The sequence below is a fragment of the Podarcis melisellensis genome (genome assembly GCF_964234715.1).
Source record: "Podarcis melisellensis genome assembly, chromosome: 1".
NCBI lineage: Eukaryota > Metazoa > Chordata > Lepidosauria > Squamata > Lacertidae > Podarcis > Podarcis melisellensis.
Window position 1 is genome coordinate 130,489,143 of NC_138528.1, and position 15,331 is coordinate 130,504,473.

A 15,331-nucleotide genomic window follows, 5' to 3' on the forward strand; every position below is an offset into this window, starting at 1 on the left:
GATCATTGAGCAAGCTCTCTAAGGCTGATGGAGCACAACACTAGGAAGGCAAAAGGCTATCGCACAGCAGTTCTACAATAAAATCTGTTCTTAAGAAACATGCATCTGTGTTGAGAATTTAATTTTAGCCCCTATTTATGAAGTAAAAAGAATTAGGAACTGAGAGGTCAGTGGAACTCCTGTTCTGAGACAAGATCATGAGAAAGTGAACTTTTAATGAAAATCTTGTGGGGATGTAGAGCAACTTCATTGTACCCACTTGCAAATATTTTCTAAGCATCATGTTTACCTTCAGTGCTCAGTTATTGCAAATCTTGGTCTTCACATACTTATTATCATAACTAATTTTCTTTTCTCCTTTACCTTCAAAGGTTTCCATGGCTTCCTAGGGCAGTTAACGTGACTATTCAGATAAGAGAAGATTCTCAAATGATGCAAGAAATCAACCACAAGGACTTTCAGTGGCAGCTAGTAAAAACTGAAATGTAAGGTCTCCACCAGGATTTACTTTGCTATAGAGTCATACCTTCGTTTTCGAACGCCTTGGAACTCATACGTTTTGGCTACCAAATGCCACAAACCTGCAGCCAATCGGAAGCCATGCCTTGGTTTTCGAACAGTTTCGGGAGTCAAGCAATCTCCCGGAACAGATTAAATTTGAGAACCAAGGTACCACTGTATATAATAGTCATATTTCTATAACCCTAATGAAGATAAAAAATTAGATGGAAAATAACTTCATGCTTTTAGACCCCAATTTAACAAGCAAGGGTTCCAATTTCAAAGTGTTTACCACCTCAGCTTACCTAAATTGTGTGTGCAGCACTTAACTTACGTTTTAGGATGTCCACAGAACTTGCTGACAGCTACCATGTCTGAGAGCTGAGGCAGAGCGTCCATCAGAGGATGCATATCTCCAACTACCGGGGTAGCTTTTCGCTTTGCTTCTGCTTTTTGTTGTTGTTTTGCTAGCTTGATATTTTCTATTTCTGAAAAACAGGGGCAGGAGGGAGAAACAATTGTTATGTGAGTATCCAGGGGTCAGCAAACTTTTTCAGCAGGGGGCCGGTCCACTGTCTCTCAGACCTTGTGGGGGCCGGACTATATTTGGGGGCGGGGGGATGAACGAATTTCTATGCCCCACAAATAACCCAGAGATGCATTTTAAATAAAAGCACACATTCTACTCATGTAAAAACACCAGGCAGACCCCACAAATAACACAGAGATGCATTTTAAATAAAATGACACATTCTACTCAGGTAAAAACACGTTGATTCCTGGACCGTCCGCAGGCCAGATTTAGAAGGCGATTGGGCCTACCCATGGAGTATACTTTAAATTCTGTTAATTGAATCTTTAAAATGTCTTTACCACTTTTTAAAGTCTTATGTATGAGAAGTCTGTTGCAAGTCCATTTTTATTAACTACAGGGTCCTGTCATAGTTCCATCATTCTTTCTTTAGGAAAAAATATTTTGCTTGACCCATGAGGGTAACTATCCATACTGACTAATTACTAGCTGAAATATTATTTGGGGCAATAACATTATTTCTGCCACAATGCTAGAGTGAAACAGGAGAGGGAGGAATGCAGTGACCCAGCCTGGTCACTGGAAATATTCAGTCAGCCAGGGTTGGGGCTTACAGAACTGAACAAAAGGAGTCGCATGGCATCGGAGCACCAAAGGGAGCTTTCCAGGCTCACTCAGATGTAAGATCCAGTATAATTTACCTAAGTGCACAGCATAAAACCAGGAGTTAATGAACTTTACCCGTTCTGCTGTAACGAGAGAGGGAAGGGGATGGTTAAGCCACATACGCCCATTTTGAACCCACTATCACGTAGATTCAAAGAGGTCACGGTGTCCCTCTGATCTCCTTAGTATGAATGGTTCAGCTTGAAAGTAAGGCAAGATTCTATGGATTCAGAAGTGATTCAGAAGATGCAATCCTTTCACCGTGGTTAGATCTCTTCAGCCCTTCATTGGAATCTTTGGAGCTGGAATTTACAACATCCTTGTTTCTTTTGGCTGTCCTGTTAACGTTTGCCTTTTCAGATGCTTGTGACAAATGTGGACGTGTGTACTTCACCTCGGATGGGCTCTCTTGCCTGGAGAGCACATGCATTCTGATCACCAGTACCCCTGTTTTGGGTCCAGTACTATGAAGTTGCGGTACTTCAAAGCTTTCCAGAAATGAGGCTTAGATATACCTGATTCTGAATTCTTTTCTTATGAAATCTTTCTAAGGATAGAGACATTCTACCTGTGATTCTAGTGGCTGAAACTGCATCTTTTTTGGCTTTAGTTTGATATGATTTACCACTGCTTGGAATAGAATATAACCTGAATAATTTCTATTACGCCATTAGGCAGAACTTCAGTTCCCAGCTGGCAAACAAAAAAGGGGAGGGCAAAGACATCTACATCTCCTCTTCAAAAAAGAAATCAGGCAGAAAGCAAATTAATCCCAAAATACGTTCATATGCATGAAGTCAGCTTTTGAAGATAACAAAAATATATTCAATAGTCAAGTGATTAAATCTTACAACAACAATTTTCTGTATAAGTGAAATTTATTGTATATAGGAAAATTATCTGTTTTATAGACAAGTAACTGTTGAAGTAAAAACATATATCATTACCAAATGTGTAATTAAATTCCTTCAAGTGAACACCCTGTTATTATACAACAGGAAACATTATTCATGTGGGCCTAATAATGCAGTTTTCACATGTTTCTTTCCACACCTGTGAGAATATCCAATTTTTACTTTTCAATCAAATCTAAGGAGGTGTCATGGCCCTGGAGGCAGATTCACCTTCTTCAAGGGATGAAGGTTGGAGACTCTGAATCAGAAAAAGAACTGCAAGCGAGGGCAGAAACACTTCTGCAATGGGAGCCAATGGGAGAATTGGAAGCGTCATCAAGTCCAACCCCCTGCTATCAACTAAAGTATCTGTGACAAGAGAACTACGTCTCAGAGGACCCTATTTCAGAAGCATCCACGTGACCAATTTCCCCGGCCCCATAGGATTAAGAGACCGCTGGGGTGGCCTGGGCCCCTGCAGGTGAAGAGGCACCTTTCAGTAAAGGCAGAGCTTGCAACTGGAATACAGGTGCTGCTCTTATATAGGGATTGGCCTAAGTCTGGCTGCTGCGGAAGCAGCTCCAGAGCTTTACCCTCTGTGAGTATTCAGCCTAAACCCTGCAAAAGACAGCCTCACCACAGAGCAGGGAGGATTTTGCCTTTCATTCTATAATTTTTTCCTGTGTCCTCATTTCCCCACCATGAACCCGAGGTATCCTCATGTATGACAAGGTTAAGGCTGAGATATCTTTGCTCCACAAAGAAGGAAAGTGGGGTAGAAAGGGGGGTGCAATAGGCCCACTGGGAGAGAAACATGGGATTGACTAGTTCCATAATTCATTCCTGAGCTGAAGAAAGCAGAGGAAGAAACATGCAAGCCAGAGGTCTATTCTTAATCTCATCCTGCAAGATCTGAACAAGTCTCCTATGAACTTATTTTAAATCCTCATGCAATAATTAGTCACGTGTAAACCAGGTTCTGACTAGTTTTCGTTATTGTTACTATTATTATTTAGATTTTCTTGTATTACAAAAGTACATACAGTGTCTCAGTTTTCTGTTCACTGAATCTTTTCTACAGATCAGTTTTATTCAATGTGAGACCCAAATATTATAGGCGGATTAAGGTTGGGAAAGAAGAGAAGTTGGGAGGGAGAAGGCTGGGGTAGTAAACTTTCTTTTTTAATATTGTGTGTGTGTGCATGCGTGTCATGTGGGTGGGTTCTCTTTAGATTCATTTATTAGTTTTATTCCTATTAAGAATTCTGTAGATTCCTCTGAAGGCAAAGAGAGAAGTCTGATCCTAGAACTGGCAGCTGCTTTTCTCTATCCATGCTTACGTGAATTCTGTTCCTCAACACCACCACCCTTGGAAATTTAGCCACTAAAAGTGAAATGAGCATACAGTGACCCATAGAGAAAGGCTGTCCACAGCTCTATGAGCACATCTACTTTTCCCTTCTCACTTCCATGGGAAGTGACTTCAGAATTCGCAACCGTTGAGTTTATATGTAACTACTTTTCATGTAACATATAGTCATCTCTCTGGCTCCTGGTGCTTGTAAGTTTGGAAATAACATTCACTTTGGACTGTCTAACCCTGTTTTAAAAATATTGTACATGAGTTTTGATAATCTATTACTTGTTAGATAATTCAGCAAAGTTAGAAGAACTGTGAGTATTACGAGTGCCATCTGCTGAACTTATCAATTACTTGAGCAATCAGCCAACAGAGCTTCAGGGAGCATTTGAAACTGCTTCCGGTCAGGTGGATTCCCATAGAGATTTTCAGGTGCTTACCCACTGCACAGAATATTCTTAGGTAAAAGTCTAAGCATTGAAGAGTTACCTGTCTTCTGTGAAAACAGGATTCATAAAAAAAAGACTTACTTTGCAACCACCTCTCCTTTCGCAGCTTCATTTTTTCTTTCTTAGGCAAAAGTACCTTTTCATCTTCACCTGAAAAATCAAACAGATGTAACAATAAGTGAATGGCATTCAAAAGAGTAAATCTGTCATCACTATCCTTTATTATTGATAAAAGTGCCTAAAATATGCTAGCCACTGTACAGAAATCAAAAGCAGGCTCACAAAAACAAGACAGAAAATGGCAATTGGGAGGAAAAGGAGAAAACATGGCATTATAAAACCATCAAAACTTTCCAAAAATCATGTTGAGGTGAGAAAATATGTACGTGAACCATTTGTTCTCATTGTACACTTTAGGAGATAATATAGCTATAAACGCCAAACCTATAGGATCGATTACAACAGCAGACTTGCAATGTTAACCTTATTTAAACTTCAGAGAGAATAAAGAGGCTCCCCTTCTCAGCACTTGCTAATTTAGTATTTAATTTTTCTATGCATTTAGGCCCAAGTTCATCCAAAAGGTACACAAGGCAGTGCACTTATGTTTCTGCTATTTTAAACCCAGAGCCACTGTGTTGGGAATAAAAGGGATTTAGACTGGTAGGGCACACCTGCCATCCCGTCCACTTTGGCTCACAAGGCAGATCCTGATAAAGATGTGGCCCATGAGCCAAAAAGGTCCGTCCCGTCTTCATTCCCAATGAGCCCAGCTCTGCAGCCTAGCTATGGAGAGCCAAATGGGACTGGCCTGCCTCCTGAAGGGTTAGGTTCTACAAGGTTCAAGAAAGGGTGTGGTGGTCCACAGGGAAAATATAAAGTCTACATGTTTCTTGATGTATCAGGGCGGAAGTTACCAAAAATTAACCTAGAAGGATAACTTTATATCTAGTCTTTCAGACTGCAAGCTTCTTGAGGGCAGGCATCTGTCTCTTTTCGTAAAACTCTGCAAGATGTCATGCACTGATGGCATGGTGGTACACAGAGAATGTTCTGGGGGCAATCCTATGGCAAGAGCTTCTGAGATGAGCAATGCAGGATGCAACGGAGCTCCCTGGACTCTCTACTGGCCAGCAGTGTGTGGTCAGTGGATTAGGGGGACTAGGATAGTCCCCTGAATGTTCCCAGTAAATTGGAGTATTAAAGTCTGGCGCCTCCTTCCCAAAGCCCTGGAAGCTTATCCCAGAACAGAGGAGGAGGGAGGGAGGGAGGGTGGCATGATGTGCAGGTACATGATGTTGGTGCCCCTCCCATCACCCTTGCAAGCTGGCACCTCTGGCCCTAACTATTTCCCTAGGAAAACTTTCACCACTAAAGACTGTTTCTGACATTAAGTCCCTGGCTCAGCGTACGTATACTGACATGACTTGCTCATCCCGGCTGAAGCTGGCTGAGCCAGGGCAGGTTGAAGCCTCGCCAAAGGGGCACTCCAGTAAATATACGTTCGTTAAAAAACCAGAGGCCTTTCTATTAGGAATGGTAGGAAACGAAATTAATAAGAGAGACTGTAAACTGTTTCAATATGCAGTGACTGCCGCAAGGATACTTCTGGCCCAAAGATGGAAACAGGAAGAAATTCCAACAGTGGAAGAATGGAGAAGGAAATGGACTGAATATGCAGAATTGGACAAATTGACTGGGAAGATTCGATATCAGAAAGACCAAAAGTTTATCGAGGACTGGGGGAAATTGACAGAATATCTGAAAAATATATGTGATGTACAGACAACGCTTGTTGGTTTTGAAGAGACTCTGTGAGATAGTAAGAAATATTGCAAAAAAGAGAGTAAGAGGAAAAGGAGTTGGGAAAGGCAATATCATGTTTAGAAATGCGTCAGTAAATAGAAATTTTACGAAAGATTGACAGAGAAACTGAGGGAAGTCAAAAATTGAAGAATGAGTGCAAAATAATTTGTTGATTGTATAAAATTTGTTTGGAAAATGAATAACAATTTTTTTTAAAAAACAACAAGGGGCACTCCAGTAGCGTGGGTGGGCAGAACCAGAGGTGAGGTCTTCAGCTGAGTTATGTGACCTAGAAACCCAGCACAGAACACTCTTCTGAAGGCTTGTTTCCCCTCTGCCAAACTCAGGCAGAGCAGCAGTTCTGCTGCTGAAGAGAGTTTGGCTCTTGTCTAACTTTACTCCACTTTATGCTAGTTTCTTGTGCATGAGATTGCTCCCCCACTAACTGTTAAATTATCCGGGAGGAAAATATGAGAGTCCTATAGAGAGGTTTGAATGACACACATGACAACACATTTCTGCTTTGTAAATTGCACATTGTGGTGTTAGGTCGGTCACAGTGAATGCTGCACGTAAAACCCATTTCAGTTAATATCTCATCACATTTTCTTAATGTTAAGAACATTAAAGAGGAGAATAAAGTTAAAACACAAAAAACATTGAGGTGGAAAAAAAGAATAAAATTTATTTTGATATGCAAGGAGTTAAGAACGTTAGCTAAAAAAGTGGAAAACGTTAGCTAAAAAGTGGAAAACCCAAGAATTACCAACAATAGAAGAATGGCAGATGAATATGATGGATTTTTCGGAGCTAGCTGACCTAACCGGAAGAGTCCGCGACCAGAAGGAGGAGGAGTATCAGGAAGAATGGAAGAAATTTAATGATTATTTAGTTAAATTTGTTAAGCTAAATTAAGTGGAAATAGCTTGCAGATACTTAATGGGCTTAGGATTTTATTTATGTTAAGTGATGAAGTAATATGTTTAATTCTATAAGGTGAAGATTTAAGAATGTTAAATTTCATAAAAATTGGGATTTGGAAAACCGTTAAAAGGACATGCAATGAAATTCAACTAAGGGGAAGTGAGGAAATCACTTAACAAAGTTAACAACTAATTTTCAATAAGGCTATGATCTATGTTTGTTGTGTTTGTTTGTCTTGTGTGTTTGTTTTTTATAATATTGTGAAAACCAATAAAAAAAATTGGGGGGGGGGAAATGTGTTGTTTGTAACTGTTGGGCAAATGCTGAATGTTTAGTCAATCCAGGATTATTTTATGCAAAGCATCAATGAATACCCCAACATCAGCTAGCTGGGCAGCCAGACAAGGCTTATCCATAAGTAAGAGATGAGTTCTCTTTACTCAGGAGCACCCCATGTGGGCAGAGAAATAATTGTATTTAAAAGGGGAGAGCAAGGCTGGGTGCTAGGGAAGACAGATTGCGGCAATGCAACTGAACACCCCAATCCAGCGCAGGGAGAGGGTTCACACACTACCCCAGGGATAAGTAACCTCTGACTTTTGACTCCAGTTCCCATCAGCCCCATCTAGACTGGTCAATGGTTGGTCTGGAGGGCTACAAGTTCCCTGCATTACCCTTTCCAAAACCTAAAAGAGAGAGGGAGACTGAGTGGGATCTCCTGATCCTTTATTCCCCCTGCCCCTGGTATTATTTCTGGATTCTCTGTCCCCCCCTATATCTCTTTTTATAACAGCCAGCATGTGCACACAGAGGGCATTTGAGGATTCCTAAGGCTTACCCGTACTTTCAGTCGATATCTGTGAAAGAGCATTTTCATTAGCAGCATATTGATTTTCCAAGCTGTGCACCTCAGCTATAATCTGCCCCGTTGAATGCTTTAGCATAGATCCTAATCCAGCATAGCCAGATATTTGTGAAGGGCAAAGTCAGCGTGCTTCACAACAACTATGCAACAGAATAAAAACCATAGCCTGCTGCAACTAGGAGACTAGAAGTAGTTATGCTATTCAATATTTGCAAAAGAAACTAATTTGTTACAAGAATAAAGCAGCCTTGTAAATAAACTCCCCAACGTTACAGCAATTTCTTTTTTTTAAAAAACAACAACCTGTTTTTTACTCATTAGCTGGGCACTCCTCCCTGCTTTTCCAGGGCCTTTTATGTATCAAAAGCAGGTGAATAAAAAAATAGTGTTCCCTTCCTCCTTTGCACATCCCACTGCCAATCCTGAGCTGGATTTGTGTGAAGACGACACTCCTGCTGCACATCCATCTCCTGGCAAAAGCACCGACTGCTTTCTCCCTCTGCCACCAGTCCACTGTTTTTTTATGCTAGATGCATAGGAGGTTCACCTGCAGCTCATCTAGCACTGAGATGCAGCAGGCTGGCAGCATTTCTTTCTTTCCTCCACTTCCAGCCCTCTTGATTTCTACACTGGAAGTGTAAGAGGGAGTTTTGCCCACTGCAGGTTCAGCATCATAGCACTCCATGTCTCCACCAGGAGCCGTCTTGGTTTCTGTGCTGGGCAAAGAGGAGGGGCTCACAACAGAGATGAAATGAAATGAGGTGCCACAGGAGGGCCCTTTCTACCCCTTGTCTGCTTGGATTCTGCGCTAGGCAGGGAGGAGACAACAGATCTTCTTCCACACCCAGCAAAGAAATGCTGCAGGCTGTCAGAAGAGAGGCTGAACGTGGCACCACTCTTCTGGCAGCTCATCCTCCTGGGTGAAGTCCTTAGTTGCTCATTTATGATGACAAGTCAATCAGTTAAAAACTAGACAAGTTAAAGGCTAGACAAGAGGATCTGAAAAGGGATCCCTTCCCCCTCTAGCTCTATGCAAACCTTGCCAAATGTCAAGCCAAGCAGATACAAATGAAAAACATGCAATGCTTTTGGCACACCCACCCACACCCACACCCTCTCTCACACAAAGTAGGTTCCAGTTTACAAAAAGCTCAAGCCACAACTACTTTTTAGCCTTAAGATGGCACATGACTCTTTGCCAGGGGTCAGCAACCTTTTTCAGCCGTGGGCCAGTCCACCATCCCTCAGACCCTGTGGGGGGCCGGACTATTTATTTTGGGGGGGGGATGACGACCGAATTCCTATGCCCCACAAATAACCCAGAGATGCATTTTAAATAAAAGGACACATTCTTGGTAAAGGTAAAGGGACCCCTGACCATTAGGTCCAGTCGTGACCGACTCTGGGGTTGCGGCGCTCATCTCGCTTTATTGTCCGAGGGAGCCGGACACATTCTACTCATGTAAAAACATGCTGTTTCCCGGACCATCTGTGGGTCAGACTGAGAATGCGATTGGGCTGGATCTGGCCCACGGCAGAATGCTGTCTTGCACTGACAGAAACACTCAGGAAATTTAAGAACTGCTGTATTTTATTGCCATAATTCAGTCCCCAAATGTGCAAATCAGTCGGCCAGCAAGCTTGTGGCCAACAACCATTTTGTACCAACAAACAAGGGATGCACACTTATTTATACAGTCATACCTCATGTTACGTTTGCTTTATGAAACGTTTTTTCAGGCTGCATCCGGAAAGGGTTACTTCTGGGTTTCGCCGCTCACGCATGCACAGACGCGCAAAATGACGTCACACGCATGCGCAGAAGCGGCGAATCGCAACCCGCGAGTGCGCAGGCGTGCTGCTGCAGGTTACGTTCTGCTCATGTTGCGAACGGGCCTCCAGAACGGATCCCGTTCGTGACCAGAAGTACCCCTGTACAAGACTATGCAGAAGCAGCTGTAGATGCTTGTAGTGAAAGTCTAGTCATAAAGTAGGGGCCTGAAAATACTTCTCTGTGTGGCAAGATTGCTTATTTCAATTCCAAGTTTTCTACTATTCTACGATAGCAGACCTAAGCTGGCACTGTGAATCAGTGTATCATCTGAGCAATTTAGCACCAGGCAAGTTTCTGAATGGCTTATATTTCTAGTGCTGTATCTCCTGACATTCAAGTATGATTGCTGACATGTGATTAGATATGTCAAAGTATGTGTGAGAGTGAAGGAACTGAATACATCTTCCTGCTAGCAACTGTTTAGTAGCAGTTGCTTAACTCTGCAGTCATAAAGCATAATTGCTCTGATTTACAAGGGGACATTCAGGCTTTTTTTGGGGGGGGGTGGGCAGGCTAGGGAAGTCCAACACACTGAATCAAAATCTATCTCTCTCTCTCTCTCTCTCTCTCTCTCTCTCTCTCTCTCTCTCTCTCTCTCTCTCTCCCTCTCCCCCTCTCTCTCTCTCTCTCTCTCTCTCTCTCACACACACACACACACACCCTTGACAATGCTTTGCAAGCAGGCATCTTCAGTCTTATCATTCAAGTTTTCATTTCCATGTTCAGGCACAATGGTAGAAACACCCCAGGAGAGAAGAGAGGTACCATTTCTCTTCCACAGTCCTCCAGTCCTCACAATCAGCTTTTGAAGATCGGCAAAGCATCAGCACAGGCCAAAACACCCTACCAATTCAAGGACACTAGAATAGTGCACCCAAATCCCCTAAAACTCTGTGGCCACAACCACAATCTGGTAATTGAGAAACTAGCAAGTCAATGCTAAAAAGAAACATAGGGAAGGAGACCTGTGAATTTGCCTTAGTTCCAAGAAATATTTGAAAACCATGCTCTATCGGGCTGTTCAAGGACAGAAAGGAATTATGAAGAAAAGATCATCACACTCATTTTGAGGAAAAGAAAACTGCATCTTAAAAGAAGTTCAAAGTGTTCAGTACACTTAACCTTAAACGCTGTAACACATCTTCTCCAAAAGAAATTGAATTTCATTTCCTTTACACCAACAGCACTCTGGTTACAGGTGAAGGTCTGAGGGAAAACACCAAACATTTATCATTTTTACATGCCTATTTTACAGAAGGAACAGGGACGTGGGGATGCTCATTTCTTTAAGTGGCCCGGTGTTTTGAGAAACAACTGAAGTCATTCTCCTCCAGCAACACCTTGCTTAAGTACCATGGCTTTGGAAAAGTCAAACAGCTCCATGTAACAACCTCTTGGCATCTCAGAGAAAAATGCCATCAGCATTTGTGTCAGTTGTAACCACAATAACAAAAGACTAGAAGACACGTTATACTGAATGAGCCACCTTTCAATTATCTTCTTCAGAAAAAGGAGTATGAGAGCACAGGGTGAGACTGTAATGCCATTATTCCTTGCAGAAGCAAGTATATGCCTGGACCCCACCCACCCTTAGTACAGAACAATCACAGAGTGCGCTTGCACTAAGATGGCTATCAAGTTACAAAACTCCCTGCTCTTTCTGGTTTGAAATTCAAGTCTAAGTTTCAAACTCAAAGCCTCACTTTACATAAACTAAATTGCTTAAAAAATAACCAACCTCTTTTGCAAAATCAAGGATTTGCCTTTGGCCAGATAAATCCTGCACAAGCTAGCCAAGCATAAACTGAAGCCCAATACTTATTGATTCCCTAAACCACATCCCCCAGTCCTTCCGTCCTCTCATTGGTTGCAATGATGTCTCTCTGTGCAGGACAACAATGACAAACACAGTTAAAAACAGAAATAAATTCATATCATAGTCTCTTCAACCACCTAAGTGTCTATTTCCTGCAAGTTCCTGTCTGCCTGCTGTTTGTTACCTTGTCCAGTTTGAAGTTGAAAGAGCATGACCCATGTGATAGCTGGGATAGCTCAATTGGTAGAGAAGCAGACTCTTAATCTCAGGGCCGCGGGTTTGAGCCCCGTGTTAGGCAAAAGATTCCTGCATTGCAGAGGGTTGGACTAGATGACCCTCATGGTCCCTTCCAACTCAACATGATGGCAATAATATGTCCTTCCAAACAATATTGTCTAGTCTCTTGAGCTCTACTGAAGTAGGCTCAGTTGTGCACGCTGGGTCAACTCTTGCAGGGTAAGAGAAATATCAGAAGGGGAGCCTGGGAGACCTCAAGCAACACAGTCCAGCCTAAGAAGGTCAACACAAAATTAGCAAGGTTCTTGGGCTACATCTCTGGGATACTTACTTCACAAGAGGGAGCAGGCAGCCCTGTTATCAGGAAGTTTTTAATGTCTGACTTTTACTATGTGTTTATATGTGCTGTAAGCCGCCCAGAGTTACTGGGGAAATAATAATAATAATAATAATAATAATAATAATAATAATAATAATAATAATAAACATAGCAGTTCGAAAGCACACTAGTGCAGGTAGATAAATAGGTACCGCTGTGGCGGGAAGGTAAATGACGTTTCCATGCGCTTTGGCTTCTGTCATGGTGTCCCATTGCACCAGAAGCGGTTTAGTCCTGCTGGCCACATGACCTGGAAAGCTGGCTGTGGACAAATGCCAGCTCCCCTGGCCTGAAAAGCAAGATGAGCGCTGCAATCCCATAGTCGCCTTTGATTGCACTTAACCGTCCACGGGTCCTTTACCTATTATTATTATTATTATTATTATTATTATTATTATTATTATTATTATTAAATCATTTACCTGATACAGTATTTCTTATTTTGAAGGCGTTACTGAAGTAGGCTGGCAATCTACCACTGGCAGCAACAGGAGTTTTACTGTGATTGCAACAAAGAATACTGTATAAACCAGATATAAAATGAGAATTGAAACTGAGCACTTTGTGGTATGTTTGAAGATCATTCCCCAAAGCTGACCTTGGACAGATTTCCTAAGTTTTATTAAATGGGATTTTATCACACACACACACACACACACACACACACACACACAAATCTTGCTTCTAATAACCCACCAGATTCACACTAAAATAATAATGAAGGGATGAAAGGTTGTAATCTGGGAATATTATGGCCTTGTGTCTGCCTAAATTGCTCTAAGTAGATTAGCTGACTTGACATGACATTAAGCTGAAATCTGTTCCTATTGCAGCTGCACTGAGAAAGCAACTTCACTTCTGTTATGTGAATACTCACATTAAGTACTAGGCGTAGTTTCTTTAGAAGAGAATAGTGACATTTGGTAAATAAAACAATATGGAAAATAACAGAGGGCTAATTTCAAAGTATGAGGAATTCTGTTTAACAAAAAATAAACTAAAATACTACATTAACAAACATGTTCATGAAGCCTTTAGCTTGAGCAAAGACTTAAGGTTTTGTTTCTTTTTACAAAAATCACTCAAGTACCAAAAAGCATAGAAATTGAAATGTTAGGCCATTCACTCGACCTTCCTTGCTGTGTAAGCAGCAGACTCATACTACAGTCTCATACAGGGTGAGTCCTTTAAAAGAGGCCCCATGGATACAGAGTACACGTGGTCCACGGGGCCTCTTAAAAGACTCACCCTGTATATTGTGCTTGCATACAATTTACCGGTAGCTGCAGTGCACTCACCCTTTTTTATAACAGTTGTTTTTATGAAGGTTTTTATCAGACTTAAGAAAGATACATGCAACATCTCTGTTTTCAATTCATAGAGTCCTTTCCACAGGTCAGTTACATTCAGTGTGAGACACTGCTGTCATAGACATTGTGAGGTTCTAGGCAGGGGGGGGGGGAGGGAGAGGAAATAGGCACATTTTCATGGTCTTTCTGCCCTCAGAAGTTTTGGTCACTGCTTCTGTTTTATACATTCATGTTTTAACACCCAAGCATCATCACCTGCTCCCTCCACACAGGCATTATTTCCTATTCCACATAAACACACAAAGCAAGTTGTTGTTGGAATGTCATAGGATTCTGTTCTTCAGTTTAAAAAGTGGCAAGAGATTGGCTATTAAATTTCTTTAAATGTAAAAGCATGATATCTTATTAAAACTTCTTTTTTAAAAAAGGACTTGGCATTAAAGCATTCTTAGCCTTAGGACTGTCTCATCCACCTCCACCAGCCTGGCCAGTTGACCCACCTAGACCAAAAGAGATAGAAAAGGCTTTCCATTGGGGTTGGGATTTTGCCTGGGCAATAATGGTATTCCAACAGAGGCTGCTGAGGAGAACCAATGCCAGACCTCTTTTGTGTTCACTGAGAAACTGACCATCCGTGCTGCCTACCTGTAAGTAACCTGAGATCACTGTGCTGTCCTTGGTTGGAAGAGGCATGGGGCTGAGGAGGGTGTTTCTCTGCTGGCTCTGCCTATATGGGAAGCAAAGTGTCGGAAGGAGGCTCCACCCCTCCTTAAAGGATGCCTCATGAACAGGAGGACAATTCTGAGGTTGGGAAAGCAAGACAGATGGGGCAAGACAACTTTGCTAGGCTGTGATCAAACCCAATAGCACTGCAACCCAACTGATTTCCGGTTCTACAAATGAGGCAGAGGTTATTTACAACATATCCCTTTTCCACTAAAAATGAATTCTAACAACCAAGTATTGGGTTCTTGTTTGAGCTTGTTATTCTCCTTTAAGGCCATAGGCACCTGAAACAGTACACACTGTGGCTAGCTGAGAATTAAATATCTGAGATGCAGTCTCATTCTTGTTTCACTCCTTCTTGCATATTTAGGAAGACCACTTGGCACAAACCACACAGGTGGCCTACAATGCCTATAGCTCTTCCATGGGGGTCAGTCTGACTCTCCAGAACGAAAGCAGTTGCCCAGAGCAACTCCAGCCGCCTTATTTCATTCCTCTCTTGTGGCTCTCCAAGGAGGCATCCATACATAATTCAAAACCTATCAGTTCTATAGTAATTAAGCCAATTGATTTGAACTCTGTTAAACTGACCTTCCTATCTGCTTACCACCTGACCTCCAAACATGCAGCAGTTTCTCTATGCAGGTCAACTGAGTGCGCTGGTATCTCATTTCCTCAGGCAGTTACAATGTAGTCAAGAATGACCTGTCCATTCAAAACTTCTTCTCATAAAAACCAAAAAACACCTTTTTGCAAACCACCTCTAGATTTTCTTACAGGAAAGGGGAATATAAATCAAGCTGTATATAAATGTTGTGAAATAACTACGTAAAATAAATCCCCAAAGAAGATTAGGCACACCCCTTAATCTCACTCACAGCACTTGCTTTCCAAATAGAAACTGCACAATCGACCTGAAATCAGATTGGGACACCATCAAAAAACTTTCACTGAATGCTGCAGAGTCTGCATTTGCCCCACGAAGAGATAAAATCCCACATTGTTTGACTTAAGAGAAAGGCCATTTAGCCTT

General features: G+C 41.8%; 1 protein-coding gene across 1 annotated transcript in view; it reads right to left on the reverse strand.

The window, feature by feature from the left end:
- The window catches only part of SLX9 (SLX9 ribosome biogenesis factor), a 36,057-nt gene that overhangs the window by 9,419 nt on the left and 11,307 nt on the right, over positions 1–15,331 (reverse strand). Inside the window, exons 3-4 of the mRNA XM_081899106.1 lie at positions 4,483–4,551; positions 836–989 (exon numbers count right to left, since the gene is read on the reverse strand). Coding sequence (XP_081755232.1) covers positions 836–989; positions 4,483–4,551 — 223 coding nt within the window. The remainder of the gene's footprint in view (positions 1–835; positions 990–4,482; positions 4,552–15,331) is intronic.